Source organism: Wolffia australiana, chromosome 17 (assembly GCF_029677425.1).
Source record: "Wolffia australiana isolate 7733 chromosome 17, ASM2967742v1".
Lineage (NCBI taxonomy): Eukaryota > Viridiplantae > Streptophyta > Magnoliopsida > Alismatales > Araceae > Wolffia > Wolffia australiana.
In genome coordinates, this window is record NC_135851.1 from 9,080,211 (window position 1) to 9,103,184 (window position 22,974).

Sequence of the window (22,974 nt, forward strand, 5' to 3'; positions counted from 1 at the left end):
GTCAGATTCTCCTCTGACTTTAGTCGGCTCCGTTGACCCGTAGATGAAATCATTTTAAAATCTGACGTGGCACTGCTTACGTGTTTTTTTAGACTTGGTCTTTGTTTTGTCGGGAAGACTTGGAGATTGATAGAGGGACAAAGATATGGAGAAATAGAGATAGAGAGAGGGATAGAGAGAGTGAGAAATAGAGATAGGGATAGAGAGAGGGAGAAATAGAGAGAGGGATACAGTTCGGGAAAATAGAGATTGAGAGAGGGACAGAGATAGGGAGAAATATATAGAGAGAGAGAGATAGGGAAAAGAGAAAGAGAGAGATAGAGATCTAGAGGGGGAGAGATAAAGAGAGAGCGGGATAGAGAGAGAGATAGAGAGAGGGGTGGTGAGAGGGATAGTGAGAGAGATAGAGATAGAGAGAGGGATAGTGAGAGAGATACAGATAGAGATGGAGAGAGGGATAGTGAGAGAGAGAGATAGGGAGAGGGATAGTGAGAGAGAGATAGAGGGAGAGAGAGGGATTGTGAGAGAGAGATAGAGATAGAGAGAGGGATAGAGAGAGGGACAGTGAGAGGGATAGTGCGAGAGATAGAGATATAGAGAGGGATAGTGAGAGAGATAGAGATAGAGATGGAGAGAGGGATAGTGAGAGAGAGATGAAAGAGAGAGATAGGGAGAGGGATAGTGTGAGAGAGAGAGGGAGAGAGAGGGATTGTGAGAGAGAGATAGAGATAGAGAGAGGGATAGAGAGAGGGATAGTGAGAGGGATAGTGAGAGGGATAGTGAGAGAGATAGAGATAGAGATAGAGAGACGGATAGTGAGAGAGACAGAGAGAGGGATAGTGAGAGAGTTACAGATAGAGATGGAGAGAGGGATAATGAGAGAGAGATAAAAAGAGAGAGATAGGGAGAGGGATAGTGTGAGAGAGAGATAGAGAGAGGTATTTTGAGAGAGATAGAGAGAGGTACTGTGAGAGAGAGATAAAAAGAGAGAGATAGAGATAGAGAAAGGGATAGTGAGAGAGATAAAAAGAGAGTGATAGAGATAGAGAGAGGAGATAAAAAGAGAGATATAGAGAGAGAGAGAGAAATAGAGATAGAGAGAGGAGATAAAAAGAGAGATATAGAGAGAGAGAGACGAGATAAAAAGAGAGATATAGAGAGAGAGATAGAGAGAGAGAGAGTAGAGACAAGGATAAAAAGAGAGAGATAGAGATAGAGAGAGTAGAGACAAGGATAAAAAGAGAGAGATAGAGATAGAGAGAGAGAGAGAGAGAGTAGAGACAAATAGAGAGAGAGAGAGAGAGAGAGAGATAGAGAGAGGGATGGTGAGAGAGAGAAAGAGAGATAGAGAGAAAGTTCAATCTAGTGACCTTCCTACTCAATTCCTTGCGAGCTCGAGGAGTCCAATACGGTGTTCTTCAAACCGCGTCTCGCTGCGTGAGTCGTAGACTTCTCCAATCGCTGATCGCAATCCAATTCTAAAGCCAATTGGTTGCCGGCGATCTCCTCGTCTTCCTAATTGGCGTTGAATTTCCGTCTTCGAGATTGATTAATCGATCGTTCTAGAGAGGAACTCATGGAGAGGATCAGGCGGGGGGGATGCGCGTCGTGGCTACCGATTCTGTTGTTCTTGCTCCTGCGGAGTTCAGATTTCTGCTCTTCCCTCAACGATGAAGGTATTGTTGGCTGTTACTTGAGGCGGAATTTCACGGCAATCTGCAGTTTGAATTATGATACGTGCGATTTTGTGGTACGTCTTTACTGATTGGGAGTCGCATCGGAAAATTTGTAGGGATGTTGTTGTTGAGAGTTAGGAGCGCGATCGAAGTCGATCCTTTTGATGCTCTGTCGGATTGGACTTCCGAGGGGCCGGGGAATGATCCATGTGGCTGGACCGGAATCAAATGCGAAGATGGAAAAATCTCTTATCTGTACGTGCTCTTTTTTCTCCTCATTTTTCTCGTCAAATTCATTGAGATGTTATGCTCGGCGTTCTATGTGAAGTGAAATTTCCGTGAAAAATTGACATCTGGATACTGAACTGGACGATTTTTTTGTCGTTCACGGATGATGTAGAACAATCCGCTAAAACCCCTCGCATGATACTTTTCAGAGACATCCTATTGATTGCAACGAAAAAACTGATTTTATGAACGAGAATCTTCCAGAAAAGTCAGCCATGAGGGGGTGAATTGGGGGGAAAATACCCAAAACTTATCGAGGATTCCTTCTTGATTTCCTTCATTTGAATTGAAGAGCTAAAATTAGTTTTCGAGATTTTTAGAGTCGATCCTTTTCTCATGCCAAACATTCCAGTTTATAAAGCGTAATAATTTCACAGTATATGAAGAATTATGTTTATTAGTGCTTATGGAGATATGAAGTCTTCACAAGGTTTTCCAGGCAAACCTGTTCATCGAGAATAGCATTTTTTTGTTCTTACAGGAACCTGAAAGATCTCCATCTAAAGGGAGCTCTGGTTCCCGAGTTGGGCCAACTCTCTCACCTTAGATACTTGTAAGCTTTTGTCTTCTCGATCCGCCCTCTATTCTAAATTTCTGCAAGCCTTCAATTTTTTTTTAATTTTTCTGAGTTTTCTTATCCAGAATTTTGCGAAATAATTGTTTTTATGGGACCATCCCTGAAGAACTTGGGAAACTTCAGAAACTGGAGGTGCTTGACCTGGCACACAACGACTTAACCGGGCCTGTCCCCTCCAATCTCTCAATACTGACATCGTTGAAATTCATGTAAGTCAACAACCATATACCAGCAGCACCGTAAGCCATATTCTTAAACTTCATTAATCTAATAACTGTTGGCTTTCCCTGAAGATCCATACAAGGGAACCCTCTCGTCGGAGACAGAAGTCCAGGCCTCCACAATCTGTGTCTTCCCACCGAAGTCAATAGCCTCCCAAAGCTCACAGATTTAGGAGGATTCAAGAGGTAATTTTATTCTCTCCAAAAACAAACAAATAAATAAATTATTCTCCCAACGCATCATTTTTTCTGCTCCCCAATCAGCCCCTCCGAGAGAGATGTGACCCAATGTCCAAGGGTATCTGGTCAGTTAACCCTGGGAGGAGTATTTTGAACATTTACCTTCTAGAGTAGTTTCCTTTAAGTGGTTTTAACCCTTAAGTTTGGAGGGATGCAAAGGAATTGAAGACTGAGGCTTCACTCAACTCATCCCCATTCTCTTATCTCTTTGTCCTCCCCCTCAACACCAGAGGTAATTTATTCACCTATTTTTTCTTTCCTACTGTTTTACCCAATCAGCACCTCCAAGAGAGTTATACGATCATACGCCTTCTTCCAAGAGTATCTCAGTCACTTTACCTTGGGAGGGGTATTTTGCTCAGTGATTTTTTTGGATAGTTTCCGTTAAATAGTTATAGCCCATCGTTCAGAACATTGAAGAATGAAACGAAGTCTGAGGATTTTCACAACTCTTCCTCATTCTCTTACTTCTTGGTCCTCCCCCTCAACCCATTACCATCCCCTTCTACTTTGATTGCTTCTCCTTCACCAGATCATCAGCGGGCTTCCTTCTGGATCAATTTGTCTCTCGTCTTTGATCAGTATATCCTTTATCCCCATATGCTATCTCCTTTAATAAAACCCCCCTCTATCAGAACCTAGGTATAAGTTTCTATCAGAGTTCCTTAAAAGAAAAGGTTTATATATCAAAGAGTTTCTGGTCGTTTCATTTTTTCCGTTCAATTCTGCTTCTTCACATCAACTTTTTCCAATGGTGCTATCTAGGAGGGCTGACTCGGAAACACGAGGCAACATCCCAAACAACAGTTCAGATACAGGGGCAGAGCAACCCCAGACACCACCAGCTTTAAGTGGAGGCAATAGCACAGAATTCTCGCCACGATCGATAGAGCCGCCGCCACCAGAATCATCACCACCACCCGTTTCTGGAACATTTCCATCTCCGTCGATGACAACATCTATAAAAAAGAAGTCTAGCAGTTCGGCAAAAGTTTGGTTGGGTGCAGTCATGGGAACGATCAGCGGTGTTATACTCATTGCAGTCGGGATCTACTATTACTATTCCAAGAAGGCATTAACAATAAAGCCCTGGGCCACAGGCTTGAGCGGGCAGCTGCAGAAGGCTCTTGTGACTGGTGCTGTGAACACACCTCATCATTATCATCCTCCCCAGCATCACCATCATGATCAGCATCATTATCATCATCATCAACCTTGTCATCTTACCATAATCACCATCAACGTCTTCATCGTCACCATAGCCACCATCATTATCATCATCACCACCTTCAATATTCTTTGCCTTTATCATCATCACCTTCATTATTCTTTGTCTTCATCGTCACCATGGCCACCATCATTATCATCATCACCGCCTTCATTATTCTTTGCCTTTATCATCATCACCTTCATTATTCTTTGTCTTCATCGTCACCATGGCCACCATCATTATCATCATCACCGCCTTCATTATTCTTTGCCTTTATCATCATCACCACGACCGCTATCATCTTCATCGTCCCTAACATTACCATCATAAATTTTGTCATCAGATGCATATTTAAAATCAATATTCCTGAACGGTCACAACTATTGCAACGAAAACTATAATGAGCGCATTTTTATACAAGCTCCTACAAAATATAACAAGAATGCATAATTTTCACCATTATCACATCATCATCATAATCAATCTCCATTATCATCATCGCCGCAATCACCATTACCACCACCAAACCTCCCCCCATGGGTGCCCCTTTTATGGTCTGGAGATCACTACCATCACCATCATCATTACCACAACCGCCGCCATCATTATCATTATCATCTTTCCCACCACAACCATCATTATCATCATCATCGTCATCATCTTCACCACCAATACTATGAATATCACCATCAAGACACTGCTATGACCATCATCTAAACCACCTCCAACATGATCATCATCGTCACCATTGTCAACATAATTATCTACAGCATCATCTGGGCACACCTGTTCTTCGTCGCTTACCTGGTGTTGACTTTGACCCAGGGGTAACCCAGCTGCGGCGATCGGAGTTGGAGATGGCGTGCGAGGACTTCAGCAACATCATTGGCGAACTGTCCGACTGCACCCTCTATAAGGGCACACTCTCAAGCGGCGTTGAGATCGTCGTGGCCTCGACTGTGGTCAACTCCGCCAAGGACTGGTCTCCCATCTACGAGGCGCAATTCAGGAAAAAGGTTACTCCCAGTTGACTTTTCCCTTTCTCTCTCTCTCTCTCTCTCTCATCCACGTATCACCTCCTCACGCGCCGCCGGTCTCATCCCAGATCTTCGCCTTGTCCAAAGTCAACCACAAAAACTTCTCCAATCTCCTTGGCTACTGCATCGAGGACCAGCCCTTCACGCGTATGATGGTATTCGAGTACCCTCCCAACGGCACCCTCCACGAGAATCTCCACGGTTAGTGCCTCCCATTGACTTTGACCATTGACTTTGACTCTTCTCCCTTCCTCGCTCTCAACGGTTTTTTTTCATTTACAGTGAGAGATGCAGAGGATCTGGACTGGACGATGAGGCTGAGGATTGCCATGGGCGTGTCCTACTGCCTTGAACATATGAGCCAGTTGACCCCGCCGGTGGTCCTCGGAAAGTTGACTTCTACCACAGTCCACCTCACGGAGGACTCCGCCGCCAAGGTCTCGGACTTCGAGTTCTGGAGCAACACGGCGGAGATGGCGGCGGAAATGACGGCGGAGATGCCAGCCGAGACGGTGTTCCAGTTCGGGATGGTGCTGCTCGAGATAATAGCCGGGCGGCCGCCGGTGCTGGCCTGGGCTGGAGACTATCTCAGGGGGACGAAGCCGAGCTCGGAGCTCATTGCGGGGGGAGTGAAAGGTTACAAGGACGAAGACGTGGAGGCGATCTGCCAGCTGGTCGTGCGCTGCTGCGACACGGCAGCGGCGAACCGGCCAACGTTGATCGAGGTCAACGCCCGGTTGAGGGAGATCACCGGGGTGACGGCGGAGGCGGCTGCTCCGAAGGTCTCCCCTCTCTGGTGGGCCGAGCTCGAGATTGCCAAGTCTGATTAAGGTGAATGTTTTTCTTACTTAGTTGCTATATCGATCTCTCTGACTGGGGTCCTGCCTTGGTTTGAGAGCTGTATATACGTTCGGACTGCATGCAATATCCGTCTAGTTTGGAGGTTCTCAATCGGACGTCGCAGCAGAGACTGATTCGGCTTCAGTTTCTTTTTTTTTCTGAATTAGGAAAAAAATCATATGGATGAATGTTGATGATGTATTTAAAAGAAGAACCGCACAATTTTATCTAACTGCTGCGTCAGACTATGGAAGATGTTTTTTTTCTTTGCTTCTGGGTCGTAGGGGCAGCAGACTTAGCATCAAATATCGAAAAATGTCTAAAAATGATAATGACAGACTGGGGCTTGCAATATAAAATTATTTAATTGGAATCAAGCTATCACTTAAAGGGTACACAAAAGAAACAAAAGAAACCAGGATTACAAAAAAAAACAAAAGAGATTGTGGAAGCTACATCGTTGCGTCTGCCACCTGTACAAAAGAACGGAGACCAGCGTTCCTCCAACCGTCATAATTGTTTACCTGCTAAATTTAACAAATTAATAGCAGGAGGAATAATTTTTTTTTAAAATTTGTTCACATCAAACGCAAATAAAATTTATTCCGTTGGGAAAATCCATCCATGGAAACTATGATGAACTCTAATAATATGGTGGACCTGGTGAGAGCAAGTGAATTCCGGGAGAACCTTTGCCAGGTCTTCACGTAAGTTGTTATTCAGATTTATCAGAAAAAACCTCAACTCCTAATGATGTTACTCTTTAGGAAATATATCACCTAACCGGGAAATTAAAAAGCATTCAGAAGTTGTATGGGCATTTGATCACTAAGAACATTTCCACCATTTCACCATTAGGGGTATTTTCCCTTTATATAGATGTAGCTCTCCCTTTAGGAGCACAAAGAAGAAGTTGAAGTGAAGTTGGCATCTCCTTGTCCTCCTCTCTTCTAAGCCCACGCTCTAGCTCTGTCATTGCAGTCCCCCTCCTTCGTGATCGTCTCTCCCTCGCCGCTTTTTCCAGGCAGTTCGTCCCTGCCGATCCCTGCCACCTCCCATTTAGCTTCTCCTCGTCCCCCTTCCAAGATGCCAAAGACGAAGATTCATACAATCATCATAGAAAACAATGCAATGTTCTGATTGGCGCCACGCTAACTCCATCTTTCGATGTTTTCTTGTCGTATCCTTAGATAAGAAATGACACACTTTAAAGCTAAAATTGGGAAACACTTCCCGCTTTTTCATTGGGAATCATAGTCCACAAAGCCACCCTGACGATCTGATACGAACCTGGATCTAGGTTTGTATCGGAAGGAGGGTAGAGGGTGACGCGAGGTAGAAATTCCCTACGTAGGAGAGGTGAAACGGGAAGGATTCGAGAGGAGGCCGAGCAGAGGGGGGTAGGGATCGGCCTGGGAAGAGCCGCCTGAAGACACGGTGATGTAGAGACGATCACGAGGACGGGGATTGTAGAGGGAGACGGAGCATGGATATAAGAAGAGACGAGAGGGGACGGAAAACCAACAGTCACTTAAGAAACAACTTCCAGTCTGCCTTCCTTGAAGGAGGGCTGTGCTACTTAAAGGAAAAATGGGAGAAACGGGGCCTAGATGCCCTTAATGATCAAAGGACGAGAATGCCCCTGACGAGGGTTGGGAATCCTATCACGATCTGACATGACCCGGAATGATTTGACCCGAAGACGACCTGACCCCACCACCGGTCAGTTGGGCAGACCCGACCTAATCCCAGGTTGACTTGATCCCTGATCTATTGTCTAGGGGATGGGGGGGGTTGTCCGGAAGTAGAACCATGGTCTGGGAGGTGAAGCCAAGACAGCGAGTCAACCTGACATGTTGATAAAATCCTGGTTGGGATCCTAGCATACCTTGAAATATTGATGAATGGAAGTCCATTATTTAATTAGAGAAGATAGAGTGAGAGGGAGAGAGGAGAGAGAGATGCCGGCAGTAAGATCTTCTCCAGGAGGAGAGGATGAGAGGGAGACAAGGCCGATGGAAAGAACGTCAAGTAATAGAGAGGGATGGCAGAAAGAATATGGCCAAGGGAGACAGAGTTTCGGAAACCACAACTTTGATAATGATTCTTGGCTGTCCTCCGAGAGGGAGGGCTGCCCTATTTAAAGAGAAGAGGAACTGACGAAAATGCCCCTAATGAGCTAAAGCGCCGAAGATGGGAGCAAAGGATTGTATCGCATATCATCTTGGGCAGTTACTGCTTAGTTATACCCACCAGTTAGTTGCGCCAACCCTGACCCAGCCCCAGGTCAACCCGGACCCGCCATCTTTGTTGGGTCTTGTTTGTTGAGCCATAAGCCGACCCAATCTGACTGTGAACCCAACATGCCCTCTTGATCCATATTAAGTTAAAAAATAAACCAATAAAGTTTGCAAGACTTTACCATACTTACTACTTTGTCATGCCAAAAATGGGATAGATTCGTCAACAAGTACTTGAAGAATGGCTCATGCCGAGCAGAATATCACGCACGGAAGTGATTCTTCCCGAAAAATGTCAAAAAACAAAGAGGATCAGAAATTTTGAACCTATTCATGATCCAAGAAAAATCTAGCCATTTATTTAATAGAAAGCACTAGCTGAATTGGGAACTTTTAACTGGGAGTGAAGAGGCAGCTTAATAGCACTGCCCATGACGAAAGCAATACAAGAAACTTAACAGGAGCTTAAGCACCAGTGAAGGAGATTATTGAAAAGAAAAAAGCAAAATGGTCAGCTCTTAACCCTGCTGAAATTGGATTATAGAACTGTTAAGATTCAAGTGCCTACTACTATACTAAAAGCTGTAGCTGATATCAAGGGTGCGATTCTTTAACTTAAGGCAGCTGTTAAGAGAGAGAGAGAGAGAGAGAGAGAGAGAGAGAGAGAGAGAGAGAGAAAGCGAGAATGATATACATAGTGAGATTTAGAGTGAAAAAGTGGAAATTTTGAATAAATCAAAGTTTCTCTCGATCCAATCAAGCTGATCGATCTGATTAATCCTTGATTGAAGGTGGAATCTAATATGGATCAGGTCAATCGATGATTTGATCTTGATCAACCACCCGTACGAACCTTGTGAGAGACCACGGATCAGGACTTAAGCTCACGAATAGACCATTATCTGACACGACCAGGACGTGGAAGACTCTTCCATTAAAAATATGAAATGACAATCAAACAAAACTTGCACCTTATGAACGATACTAATAAAATCTAAACAAATTTTTAAATCTCTACCAAGCTGAACACCATAAAAACATGATAACTGTATCATGGGCAGGATCAGTGGACAAACATCGACGATTTCCAAGATAATTCTCAAATCCAGAAGTGAAATCCACAAATAAAACCGCAAATTGAATTTACCCAAGAACCAAGAAAATGCACATTAGAAAGGGGTAAAACAAAGAAATTCTCACCACTACCGGAAGAGTATTTGGGGCGTTTCATCTTCTCCAACTCGAGCTGAGCCTCCATGAACATCTGCATCCTCTGGAATTCAATCTCCTTGGAAAATTCCATCCTCTGCCTCTCCAATTCGATCATCTGCTGCTGTTTGGAGCTCTCCACCTTCTCATAAACCTCCCCAAACTTGAGAATTGCCTTCGCCAGCTCCCCAAACGCCCCGTTGACGTCTCCGCCGCCGTCTTCGCCGCTATTGATCAGCCCACCGATGTCCAAACCGCTCCCCCACGGCCTTCTTCTCCCAGAGAACACCTTCTTCACATGGCAGAACCTTCCTCCCATGGATTCATCCTTGTTCATCTTGCCTTCATCCGCCCCAGAGCTCTCGCTGGACACTGGGGAGGAATTCGCCTTCGACCCAGAGAACGATCCCTCGGCAGAATCAGGATCAGGGTCAGGATTAGGGTTAGGGTTAGGGTTTCTTTTGATCGTGAAGTTGATCGGAGTCTTCTGCTCTTCCGGGCAGATGAGTTCTTCAAGGCGAGAGTAGAAAACCCACTTGGATTCGCCCCCCTTGCTTCTCTCCAGCTTGAATTTCTTCTTCAGCGTGTCGATTCTGTTCTTGCATTGAATGTCCGTTTTCTTCGGCTTCCCCATCGCCGTCAGATGCTCGTTCACCGCCATTGACACGTCTTTCCAGTCCTTTTGGCGGAGATTTCCGCGATTCAGATCGACGAATCGCTCGCCCCAGACTTCGATTAGCGCCGCGGTTGCCTCTTCCGTCCAGCAATCTTCTCTTCCGCCGGGAGTAGCGTAGGAGGGATGTTGATGAGGTCGTAGAACGTGGCCCATGATCTAAGATTTCGAGAAATCAAGGTTTGTGATGAGATCGCCGCTCAAGTTTCTTCCTTTCCTGCCTGCAACATCTCTGGACTGCTCCGCGAAGAAGAACAAGAACAAGAACAGGAAGAAGAAGAAGAGGAAAAAAGAGGAAGAGGGCAGAAGAAGAAGATGGGCAAGAGGGTATGAGAATAAGTGGCTTGGGAGGAGAATAGCATGAAGAGATTCTCCAGCTAGTGCTTTCTGACGATGACGACTATAGTTCCGGATCGTCCCGGATGTGGACGAATGACGAGACGGGACGAATTTCATCCCGTCCTATGTCTGGACGGGACGGTTTTTCTTCCACCGACAAAAAAAATCGTCCCGTCCAATTATCTCCTGACGATTTTTTGTCCTGTCCAGTCCTCCCGGGATGAATTTTCGTCCCAAAATTCTTCCGGACGGAAAACACATTTTATATTTTTAATATAGTATATTAGATTATAATATATTATACATTGTCCTAGCGAGGCCACGTGGCAACATCTCAACTGTCGGATGTGAATCCGGCGGTTTTTCGTCCAGATTCGTCCATCCATCGTCCGGAGACCTCTGGACAGAAGAAAATGGTCCCATCCGGTGGTCCCCGGGATGAATTTTTGTCCCAAAACTCGTCCTTACCCTCGGACTGGACGATTTTTTCGTCTCGGGATGAAAATCGTCCCGTCCGCATCCCTGCACTATAATGACAATGATGATTCGTCATCAGCCCTGCTTGATAACTTCCCCCCCCCCCCCCCGCCCCCCCCTTCTCCTATGTGGGTAAGAATGTTCTTCCAGCTTATTTTTACAGCTTCAACTCTGGAGGAATTTCAGAGGAGGATGTAGACTCCAAAGGCTAGTGTTTTTTGTCATGTGCCTGTCGTGATATTCCGGTATTGGATGTCGGGTATGGAAAAGGAAGATGGTCTTGGATGATGAAATCGGATATCGGGATGGTAATAATAATATAATTTGATTATATTATGATTTTAACGGTTTATTTTTGATTATGTTTTGGTTTTGAAATGATTCTTAAGATCAATTAAGACTTTTTTAGTATTCTATCGATTATATTATGAATTGAAAAATGAATTTTAAATAACCTAAGAATTTAATACATTTTTAACGTTTTTTATCGATTATATTCTGAATTTAACGGATAATGTTTTATTGTTTTACAAATTACAAATGGTTTTTAAAGAGAAAACTAAGAATTTACTACATTTTTAACGAATTCTATATACAAATTTATTACAAATTTAACGGTTAATGTTTTATTGTTTTACAAATTACAAATGAATTTTAAAATCAAGTAAGAAATTACAACAATTTTAAATAATTTTATCGATAATATGATGAATTTAACGGTATAACTGATTTCTTTTTGGCGTTATAACTGATTCCCAAAATTTTTAATGATTTTCCTTCGATTCTTACAACTTCCCTAGATCATCTTATTAATTTAGATGGTAATTTATATTTTTTATCGCATTAAAAAATAGTTCTAAAAAACCGTTTGCGAATTGTGCGAATTTGTGCTCTGTGCAGTGCGAATTTCTGCACGAAACCGCACATCGCACGGGCCCTTTTGTGCGTCCGAAAATTCGCACACCCGGTGCAAATTTTTGCACCTCACCGTACGACCTTCCCTACTTTTGACATCTAATTCTGCATCTGTCCCAATAACATCATCCTATATTGGAAAAATCTTAACCTATAGTTCCGGATCGTCCGGGACGTGGACGATGGACGGCACGGGACGAAGATCGTCCCATCTGACGTCCGGAATCAGTGCAGGGGACGCAGACGGGACGGTTTTTTTCGTCCGAGACCACCAGACGAGACTATTTTTTCGTCAGTGTGGAGTAAAACCGTCGAGTCCATTCGTCTCAGGACGAATTTCCGTCCTGGTTTTTGTCCAACTTCGTGGACGGGACAATTTTTTCGTTCGAGGACAAAAAAAATTCCCTTCTGCGTCCCTGCACTAGTATATATCCGGATCGTCCGGGACGTGGATGATGGACGAGACGGGACGAAGATCGTCCCGTCCGACGTCTGGAATCAATGCAGGGATGCAGACGGGACGGTATTTTCATCCGAGACCTCCGGACGGGACAATTTTTTCGTCCGAGTGGACGAAAACCGTCCCGTCCTTTCGTTTGGGGACGAATTTCCGTCCTGGTTTTCGTCCAACATCGTGGACGGGACGAAAAAACCGTCCCGTCCGGGTCCCTGCACCACAATATAGAGTAGTCAGTAGGGACTTGAAGGCAATATTATAGAGTATAGTCCAAATTCGGCAGAGAATATATATAATAGGGGGGAATTTAAAGAAATCCTTTAAAATGTCGGGGACGAGGGAACTGGTCAATCGTATGACCGCTCTTCGAGGCCTTTATAAAGAGCAGTTCGTTTTAAATCTTCTAATGGAAGAGAAGAGAGAAAGGGGAAAGTGAAATGATGGGCCGAACGACTCCACTGCCGGAAGACGATTACGAGGTAAAATTTATCCGATTTTGAGATCAATTGTTCAATTGTTTCTTTCATCTCCATTTTTCTCTTGAAATTCGTACAAATTCTATTTGTGGGAACGGTCGAATGACCCGGCGCGTTTCCGGATCGATCGTTGGCGTGATCTCTGTGTAATCGCTGTAATCACAGGATTTTGAGTTTCATGTCCGGTTGTTTTTTCCTTTTTTGGCAGTCTCATTCTGGAATAAGATTTACTGCGGCTCAGTTGATTCCAGAGTGTTGATTTGACGTAAACAATATTCGCAGAAATCCGAGATTCGTGCGATTTTTGAGATTCTAATTCGCAAGACCGATGGTTTTCACAAAAAACAGGTTGTCTTTATTATTGATACACGTCTTGGTCCTGTCACGTCTGGATCCAAGATTCTCGCTTTCAAATATTTTGGATTTTTCTGAATGCAAATTTGTTTCTATCAAAGCTTGCTTCCAGTGTTTTTCGTGAATCGATAGTTAATCTTTCCGTGGAACACGTCTGGTCGAAAACCATGATGTCCTTCTGGTGCAGCCCATTCCGATATGTCATCATGACTAAATGTAGAATATCCTGCGCGTAAAAATATATCCTAACTTCGCGTGCGTCCCATGAACCTATCCCAAACATTATGTTTCTTCATTGTGTTAGTTCTCTAGAAAAACTCGGTCTTGGTATTTTTTTTTCCGACAGAAGGTGAAAAATATATGTGTTTGTCACTTCCTGGTACATAAAATCTTTAGAACGAAAAAGTCCTCAGCTATTGTTTCTTTTGATTTTCTTCATTTCTCTCTGGCTCAGCATCAATGATGGGCAAAAAGAAATGTCATGATCTGTTCATTTGTCAGACATGAATACTGGGATGTATTATGTACATGGAGCATGGAAATTCCATTTAGACCATTTACCAAAGAATTAATTTCTAATTTCGGCTATGTCTCAGTGAAGACTTATTTTTGTGGTTGAATGTCTGGCGTTTCCTTTGAACAGATGATGAGACTAATTTTTCTTTTGAGCTGAATGCGAAAGAGAAATAAAGATCTGAAGTTGAGGGAATAGTCTGCAATCATTAGAAGTGAACATCTTATCTTACGGATTCCTAGGCTGCGCAATATTCTTTCATGCTTCTTTTCACTCGAGGATTTATCCATCTTACTTTAAGAATGGATAATGTCCTCAAAGTCTGGCAGAAACATAGCCACACGTCAAAAAGGACAGAGCCTTCATGAAGAATCTGATTCTGGAAACTATTATTCTCCCTTGGAGAAACGAAATGCTGATATACATAATTTTAAATGGAATGAGATGTTCATATCTAGCTGCTGACAATGATGGGAAGGGCAAGTCTTAGGTAAATCTAGGATCCGCCAAATGCGATCAGATTTTAAAGTTTGGGCATCAGGTTGCCCTACAAACGGGAAATCCAGGAATACAGCAACTTAAGCATCGCATTACCTCTAGGATATGATGGCCTTTAAATGCCAAAAGTAAAGTGGGGGTCACTACATCATTCAAAATTTGAATCTCAAATCCTAACCCCTAGACCCTAAGTCTATAGACTCTCTCATCCTTTGACAAGAGTCGTGACCTGGGGCAGTCTTGTCATGTGTCGTTATGTAAGGCCTTTACAGAAAATAAGAGTTCACACACAATGGCAACCATAACATAGAATGACACTATACGTTGATGATACCATAGCCGATATCTTTGTTCCCTCTTATTCAGCTGAATCTGGTACTATCATGGGAAACCCTCTTGAGACGTCTTCCAATAACCAGAGCAATCTTAATTATAAAAATCAACAAGGGAAACTATGACATGATATCTGCGGAATTTTGCTGTCCGATTGGTATTACATCCCCAACGCCATGTCTACAACCTTGCAGCATCAAGCGTCATAGGTGAAGAAGCGGAAGAAGATAATGGAGGCAATCCATCTTTCTGGTAGATTTATCTGGTTTTGACAGCAGGGGAATTTCTTCAGCCCAAACATATAATCAAGTCGAAGATCCCAGAAATAAAATAATCTTTTTTAATTTTATTTGGATCTGAGAATTTTCATGGAACAGGTAGATGTAAGCAAAAGGCTAGAGTGAAGAACAGAAACATAAAATCTTTGTCGCATTCCAGGGCTGATGGACCAGGATAAGGAGAATACTATGCTTCAGGGACTAGTTTCCCGTTACTGGTTGAGAAGTTTGTAAGTTATCAGCCCAAGAATGTGATAAGATCCTGGATCTTTGAGAAAAGATTGCTTCAAAGAAATCAGAATTTCCTTCTCTTCCTCAAAACAAGAACGATTGAATTCTGCTCACGAATTTCAATAGCAATCGTTGTTCATACTGGAGATCGGTAGAGTAGAAGTAGAAAAAGGTAGAGAACACGTATGAGAGGGTCTGGCCAAACCAGTTCCTCCTCCTCCAAGAGCTAAGAGTACCTCTCACTCCTGCCGAGTTGTCGCTCATCTTCTTGGAAACAAAGAGAATCTATACATATGGTGGCTCAGACACACGATGAATGGCCCCTTTTTGTTTTAACCGTATGATAGATTAGTGTTTGGACCGTATCAAGCTGATGTATGGGCTTTCACCCATAAAAGATAGATGGAAAAATAAAAATGAAAAATAGATGATTTAATTTTCACCAAGTGCATGCTTACGGCCAGACTTCCTCGCCGAGCCATACCATGGCTATATTGGAGGAATGCACAGCACATCTTCAGTGGCCTGTTTTTGCTCTAGCTGAGACGAGCCCGTGAAAATAATATTTTCCCAATTTTTATTTATTTTGGAGAGCGAAATTATAATATATAGAATCATGGTCATAGCTTGTAGACTTATCCTGGGTGAATGTGAGGGTGATGGATAATCCTACACCATGCTTCTTGGGTAAAAGGTCTAAAAGGAGTTCTCATAATCAGTCTTCATCACGGTACTGGGCTTTTATGAAGCAATCTTTTGATTATAGAATAAGGTTTTGAAGGGGTTGTCTCTGTTCGATGGTACAATTGCCTCTACAGGTGGAAGAGCAAAAACAGGCTGCGGTAAATGTGCTTAACAGTTACTCCCAGTTTGCCATGGTATGCATTGGCGAGGATGTTCGGCCGTGTGACTTGAGGATGCACTTGATGAAGGTAAATTCATCTTTCTTTTTTACTCCACTTTTACGAGTCAGCAGCTTGGAATCTTACGATTCATTATTCTTGGAGAATTTAAAGTCTGTTCGGTGAGCAGGAAATGTCTGGAATGCGGTCCACATTAAAGAAGAAGAGTCTGCCATTAGCTTCTGCTGCATCTCCAAACTCTACTGGGAAGGCCTCCTCCTCTGGTACGATTAAGGATGACATGGCCGAGAGCTCGTAGTTCCCGCAGGCCGGAGCTCACTATCCAGGCCAATCAGTCTTGGGATACGGATAAGTTTTTTTATTTTTTCTAGAAACTCATGTCTTTTCCCTTACACTATCAAGGGAATAACTTGCCAATATCCTTATGTTACATGATCAATTTTTAGGCTGTGAAATAAAATTTAAAGGAGTTTAGAGTAATGAAAGGTAACTGTTCAAAGTTTGGGTTTTTACTGTGCCTGACTTTGCCATTGGGCGGGGGCATTCTGGAAAATCTTTGCCACGGGAAATCGACTGCTTGTGCCATCTTCTTCCTTGTCTCTGCTGTTGGTGACTCGTTCAATACTCCATTTCCCTTAAGATCGTCCCGCCACTGACATTTCCATGTTTTGTTGAATATGACAGACCTTTAATCTCGTTTATTTTCTATTTTACACAGTTTGTGATTTTGTTTGAAGACCATTGTTCAATTCAAACTCTAATTCATTATGCGTTAAATCTGATTCTTACATTTAGTGGTTGCCATTACTAGTATAGTCTTTGATAGGATCCTAGGGGGTAGTTTCTTCATGTTAGCCGTCAGGGGCATTTCAGTCATTTAGCTATCATTGTATTTCCTTTAAATAGGGATGCCCTCCCTTTAGGAGGGCAGCCACGATGAAGTAGATTGAATTAAGGTCTTCTTGTCTCCCCTCTCCTTGTCTAGGTCTGGTCTCCCTCTCTCCCTCAATGATCCCCGGCCCTCGTGATCGTCTCTACCTCACGGCGTCCTCGGCCGATCCCTAACCCCTCTGCTCGGCCTCCTCTCGGATCCTTCCCGTTTCACCTCTCTACCCCCGGGAACTTCTACCTCGCCTCATCCTCTACCCTCCTTCCGATACGAGTCTAGATCCAGTTTCTGATTTTGTTTGAGGACCATTGTTCTATTCAAACTCTAATTCATTATGCATTAAATCTGATTCTTACATTTAGTGGTTTCCATTACTAGTCTCGTCTTCCTCTCCAAGATGCAGTTATCGTCATATTTGCTGGGAGATTTGGTGGATTGTATCATTGCCGATGTGGCATCGGAATGCCACCGAATTGCCCGGCTGGGCCTTGACCGGAATTTGGATGACGAGGAAGAGGAGCTGAGGCTGTCGAAGCAGGCCCGCACGGCAGAGCCCGCTAATGGTGGAAACGGTGGTGGCGGTAGTGGGGGAGAGACGACCAGCAAGTACGTGGTTGACATTTTCGGTCAAACCCATCCAGCGGTGGCCAACGAGATATTTGAATGCATGAACTGCGGCCGCTCGGTCATAGCCGGCCGCTTCGCACCTCATCTTGAGAAATGCATGGGAAAGGTATGTATCTATCAATCCATCCATTCATTTTACCGATCTTCATATAACTCTCTATCCGTATGTATCTATCTATATATCCACCCATCTAAGAATCTTGATGTACCTCTCTATCCATGTATGTATGTATCTATTCATCGATCCTTCCACCTACCAATCTTCATGTACCTCTACACCCATTTATGTGCCTACCTGTATCCTTACTCGTATTACTATTATTCCCTGGTTTTCTGCTCCTTTATATTTGTTTACAGATCAATTTATTTATATAAATAATATAATTAATATAATTATCAAACTATATGTATATATAATTATCTCATAATCTGTATGTCTCATTCTTTCTTACCTCACTCCTTTCCATCAGTTTTCCAATCTCAATTAATTAGTAATTCCTCTATCAATTTAAGTGTTTTTCTGTAGAAATCTGTATTCATTTCTCTCTCCAGCTTTATCATTATTCATACTACTACCTACCCGGCGTATATGTTTCTCTGTTTTTTCCTACCTTTCAATTGCGTAATTTCTATCTATCTATCTTTGTGTATCTCTACACCCATTTGTTTCTTTAGTCATATCTCTGTATGTATATTACTTTCTATCTCTCCTTTTCGTTCAATTTATCTATCTCTCTTCTGGTTCAGCCGGAAACCTCTCTATTCATATTTCTGTTTATATTTTTACTTCAATATCTATCCATCTATCTATCTATCTATCTGTGTTCATTTGTCTCATTGTCCTATTTATGTAACTACGCATCCATTTGTACTATCAGTTTGCTAATCTGTCTCCATTTGATCCATCGATTTGTCTTCTTATATCTCAAAATAATTTTTTCTCTTTTCCTTTCCATCAATCTAATCTAAATCTTGGAGTTTATCTACTTTTTGCTCTCTATATGTTAATCTATCTACCTTGTCATCCGTATACCTGCATGATTCACATCTATCTGTCCGTCTCTCTCCAGAATTGGGACAGGGACAGAAAGATACAAACAAAGAGGATAGGAAGAGAGAGAGAGATGGATTGAGAGAATGGTCATCTCGATCTATATGACATGAGACAGAAAATTGAGATAGGGAATTCTCTTCTATCCATTTATCTTTCTTCCTTTAGATTCATCAATCTTCCTCAGTACTCTATACTGTTACTCCATCCATGCAGTCTAACTCTTTATCAAATCTATATCTCCATCTTTCTCTCTCTCTCTCTCTCCTAGGAATATATATATATATATATATAAAGATATATATATATATATCTGTGAAAGTATTATGTCATGATGTTCACTGGAATTGAGCTGCAGGGGAGAAAAGCAAGGATGAAGACGACGAGGAGTAGCACTGTGGCACAGAGCCGGCACTCGCGTGCGAGCCCCGTGACGGTGTATGCGCCGCAATCCGCTGGTGGCGGCGCCGCGAGGCGGGTCGCCAACGGCAGCGGGGTGGCCGCAGAGTACTCGGATTCCGTCTATGAGTTGGACTGAGGAACTGGTTTGGTGATCAGTTGCTCCACCTTTTCAGCACCCGCTGGTTGACCTTCGTTTGCTTCGTTTTGTGGGTATGTAGTAGAAGTTGACAACTCTCTCTCTCTCTCTCTCTATCTCTCCCTTCTTTCCTCATTTCCTCTCTCTCTCTCTCCATCTTCATCTCCCTCTTCCCCTCCCTCTCTCTCCATCTTCATCTCCCTCTCTCTCCATCTTCATCTCCCTCTCTTTCTTATTCCTCTCCTCTCCATGGCCTTCTCTCTCTCTCTCTCTATTTCTCACTCTCTCCCATCTCTAACTTCCTCTTTCTCTATCTCTCAATCTCTCCCATCTCTATCTCTCTCTCCATCTTCATCTTCATCTCCCTCTTCCCCTCCCTCTCTCTCCATCTTCATCTCCCTCTCCCTTCGCATTCCTCTCCTCTCCATGGCCTTCTCTCTCTCTCTCTCTCTCTCTATTTCTCACTCTCTCCCATCTCTCTCTCTCTCTCTCTCTATCTCTCTCACTCTCTCCCGTCTCTAACTCCCTCTTTCTCGCTCTATCTCTCAATCTCTACCATCTCTCTCTCTCTATATCTCTCACTCTCTCCCGTCTCTAATTCCCTCTTTCTCTCTATATCTCTCACTCTCTACCATATCTCTCTCTATATCTCTCACTCTCTCCCATCTCTAACTCCCTCTTTCTCTCTATCCCTCACTCTCTACCATCTCTCTCTCTCTATCTCCCACTCTCTCCCATCTCTAACTCCCCCTTTCTCTCTCTATCTCTCACTCTCTACCATCTCTCTCTCTCTATCTCTCTCTATCTCCCACTCTCTCCCATCTCTAACTCCCTCTTTCTCTCTCTATCTCACACTCTCTACCATCTCTCTCTCTCTATGTCTATCTCTATCTCTCACTCTCTCCCATCTCTAACTCACACTCTCTACCATCTCTCTCTCTCTCTCTCTCTCTATCTCTCACTCTCTCCCATCTCTAACTCCCTCTTTCTCTCACTCTCTCCCATATCTAACTCCCTCTTTCTCTCTCTATCTCTTACTCTCTACCATCTCTCTCTCTATCTCTCACTCTCTCCCATATCTAACTCCCTCTTTCTCTCTCTATCTCTTACTCTCTACCATCTCTCTCTCTATCTCTCACTCTCTCCCATCTCTTACTCCCTTTCTCTCTCTTTATCTCCCACTCTCTCCCATCTCTAACTCCCTCCCTTTCTCGATCTCCCACTCTCTCCCATCTCTAGCCCCCTCTCTCTCAATCTCTCACTCTCTCACATCTCTATCTCCCTCTCCCTCTCTCTCTCTCTCTCTATTAAGTGTATTTTCATTAGAAACTTTTCCTTGTAAAAATAAGGGTTTTGCTTAACCCAGAGTAAACAAGCTCGAGGCAGTGCTTCCAAACAAGAAAGGCCTCACACCCAAGGTCTGAGGTGTTCTCAATCGGCGAAGCCTCCTAGGACCGATGTGTTCTCAATCGACGAAGCCTCACTAGGGTGTTCTCAATCGGCGAAGCCTCCTAGGACTGAGGTGTTCTCATTCGGCGAAGCGTCACTAAGGTGTTCTCAATCGACGAAGCCTCCTAGTTGTGAGGTGTTCTCAATCGGTGAAGCCTCACTAAGGTGTTCTCAATCGACGAAGCCTCCTAGTTGTGAGGTGTTCTCAATCGGCCAAGCCTCCAAGGCCTGAGGTGTTCTCAATTGGCGACACCTCACACCCACCAATGGACAGGGGTGTTCTCAATTGCTGAAGCCTCCAAGGTGTTCTCAATCGGCGAAGCCTCCTAGGATTGAGCTGAGGAGTTCTCAATAGGTGAAGCTTCACACCCAAGACTTGCTAGCTCATTTTACTTTAAATTTTTTTTTTTGAAGAGAAAAGGGAGTCGCCCGTAAATCGGTGCCCCCGTTGCCATTGCGATGTAAATCATTATAGTGTACGGCAAAAATAAGAAATCAAAACACGGCTACATGCCGTGATGCCACACCGAAGCAATAGCCCTGGCGTCTTGTAAGTCCGCCAGAGCTGCCGGTGGGCGACTTCGAAAGATGACCTCATTTCGGTGAAGCCACAAAGCCCATAGGGTGGCAAAAAGTTTTTGCCATTCAGCTTCACTCCGGTATGGTCCTCCCCGGAGCGATGTCCAGAGGGACTCAACTGCTCGGGTGACCACACCAGGGACGTCTTCTGTAGTCCACACCTCCCGTGCCAGGGGGCAACGGAAAAAGAGATGGTCACAGTCCTCAATTTCACCCATGCACATGCCACACTCGGCTGATTCCCCCGGGAGCCAGCGCGTAGTGAGGCGACATCTCTGCAGCAGCCAACCAAATACCTTCACTGTCAGGGGGATCTTTCGCTTCCAGACTAGACGGCACCCCCCTGGTAGATCTGGGGCAACCGGGGACTGGGATTGACATAGTCGTGTGTATGCCTTTTTTGCGGAGAAAGCGGCTCCTTGCCATACGACTCGGTCGGCCTCGTCCTCATTGGGCGTAAGCTGCCCCAATGTAAGCCGCAGCTCTAGGAGGTCCCGCTATCGTTGATCTGACAGCAGCCCTCGAAAGGTTGGCGACCATCCCCCGCGCCAGCACTCCCAGACCGTAGCACCCGGATCCTGCGCTAATGCGAACAGACGGGGGTATGCCTCCTTTAGCCTCCCTTGCCCCGACCAATCATCGAGCCAGAATCGAAACGTCCTCCCATCGCCAATCTGGGGGGCATAGTACTGCCGAGTCAGTTGGGCGACCTGTGCAACACCTCGCCAGAACGCAGACGGCCTGCGTTGTCGGCCACCTAGGTTGTGCCAATCCAGGCTGGCGCCGTAGGCATCTCGAAGGATCTGAGGCACTAGACTTTCCGATGGCTGGAGCAACCGGCATACCCATTTAGATAGGAGTGCCTGATTGGAGAGCTGCCGGTCTCGAATGCCGAGGCCTCCGGCTCTGGTAGGTCGGCATACGTCCTTCCAAGCCACCCGCGTTGCTCCCTGGCAATCCCCTGGTTGGCTGCCTTTCCAGAAGAATCGCCGCATAAGGGACTCCATGCGGGTCTGAACAGTCCTCGGGACTCGGACTACTGACAAATAGAAGGTTGGGATGGCCGAGAGCACCGCCTTGATGAGAACCCGCCGCCCCCCCTTGGACAACAGCCTTGACTTCCATCCTTCCAGGCGCCTCTCCATGTTATCAATAACTGGTTGCCAGTCTCGGGCCCGGATCTGCCCCCCAGAGAGCGGAAGCCCCAGGTAGCGGATGGGGAGGGTCTCGGTGGGGTATCGAGGATGGCGGCACACCTTTGCTCCATCTCTGATGTCATGCCAAATCCCACAACCGACGATTTATGCCGATTGAGACGAAGACCTGCAAAATCAGCAAACAAGTCAAGTAAAGTGGAGACGGTCTCCGCCGCCTCAGCCGATCCCTCGATGAAGAATATCGTGTCATCGGCGTACTGCAATAGCGGGATTCCCTGGGCCTGGCTAGGAGATTGGAATCCCCGGAGCAGTCCCCTCCCACAGAGCTGCTGAGTGCATATGGCTAAGGCGTCCACAGCGAGGACGAATAGCAGTGGCGCCAACGGGCATCCCTGTTGAACCCCACGTTGTGGCTGGATCCATCCCCCTTCGGGTCGCCCATCAAGCAGAATGGAGAAGGAGTGGGTTGTCACACATAGTTTCACCTACCGGATCCACATCTCGGGAAATTTTTTCCGACGCAGCACCGCCCACAGAAAACCCCAGTCCAAGGAATCATACGCCTTAGCGAAATCCACATTCCATAGGAATGCAGTGGTTCCTCGGAGCTTCCATGCTGCCACCATTTCCCCCGCCAGGACGGTGCTGTCCGTCATCATCCTGCCCGGAATGAAGGCGGACTGACAGGGGCTGATGAGTCCATCAATCACTTCCCGTAAGCGATTAGCCAGCACTTTG

The 22,974-nt window shown here is 44.7% G+C and overlaps 3 protein-coding genes across 19 annotated transcripts; 2 read left to right on the forward strand and 1 right to left on the reverse strand.

Annotated features, from left to right (window-relative positions):
• Positions 1 to 1,349: 1,349 nt before the first annotated feature.
• LOC144714614 (protein MALE DISCOVERER 2-like) lies at positions 1,350 to 6,321 on the forward strand. Its single transcript, XM_078589390.1, has 9 exons — positions 1,350 to 1,676; positions 1,793 to 1,931; positions 2,446 to 2,517; positions 2,607 to 2,750; positions 2,835 to 2,948; positions 3,768 to 4,138; positions 5,038 to 5,228; positions 5,318 to 5,450; positions 5,532 to 6,321. Exons 1-9 carry the CDS (start codon positions 1,577 to 1,579, stop codon positions 6,077 to 6,079), a joined length of 1,812 nt encoding a protein of 603 aa, XP_078445516.1. The 5' UTR covers positions 1,350 to 1,576; the 3' UTR covers positions 6,080 to 6,321.
• Positions 6,322 to 6,433: 112 nt separating this feature from the next.
• LOC144714615 (trihelix transcription factor ENAP1-like) lies at positions 6,434 to 10,525 on the reverse strand. Of its 13 annotated transcripts, none has more exons than XR_013584406.1 (4): positions 9,536 to 10,525; positions 8,521 to 8,610; positions 8,343 to 8,439; positions 7,031 to 7,167 (listed from the first exon to the last, which is right to left on the reverse strand). XR_013584406.1 is itself a non-coding variant. In XM_078589397.1 (2 exons), exons 1-2 carry the CDS (start codon positions 10,365 to 10,367, stop codon positions 6,600 to 6,602), a joined length of 846 nt encoding a protein of 281 aa, XP_078445523.1. In that variant the 5' UTR covers positions 10,368 to 10,524; the 3' UTR covers positions 6,434 to 6,599. The 13 variants fall into 13 exon arrangements, 6 of the variants coding, with proteins under 6 accessions (XP_078445523.1, XP_078445522.1, XP_078445520.1 ...); XR_013584404.1 differs by having other exon boundaries at positions 8,512 to 8,610; XR_013584402.1 differs by having other exon boundaries at positions 9,530 to 10,524.
• A 2,223-nt stretch (positions 10,526 to 12,748) lies between these two features.
• On the forward strand, positions 12,749 to 20,971 carry LOC144714616 (SAGA-associated factor 11-like). Of its 5 annotated transcripts, XR_013584407.1 has the most exons (4): positions 12,769 to 12,878; positions 17,233 to 17,568; positions 18,872 to 19,125; positions 20,418 to 20,971. XR_013584407.1 is itself a non-coding variant. In XM_078589401.1 (3 exons), exons 1-3 carry the CDS (start codon positions 12,837 to 12,839, stop codon positions 16,242 to 16,244), a joined length of 285 nt encoding a protein of 94 aa, XP_078445527.1. In that variant the 5' UTR covers positions 12,749 to 12,836; the 3' UTR covers positions 16,245 to 16,431. The 5 variants fall into 5 exon arrangements, 4 of the variants coding, with proteins under 4 accessions (XP_078445527.1, XP_078445526.1, XP_078445525.1 ...); XM_078589401.1 differs by lacking the exons at positions 17,233 to 17,568; positions 18,872 to 19,125; positions 20,418 to 20,971 and adding exons at positions 15,902 to 16,015; positions 16,116 to 16,431 and having other exon boundaries at positions 12,749 to 12,878; XM_078589400.1 differs by lacking the exon at positions 20,418 to 20,971 and having other exon boundaries at positions 12,767 to 12,878; positions 17,214 to 17,568; positions 18,872 to 19,146.
• Positions 20,972 to 22,974: the final 2,003 nt, after the last annotated feature.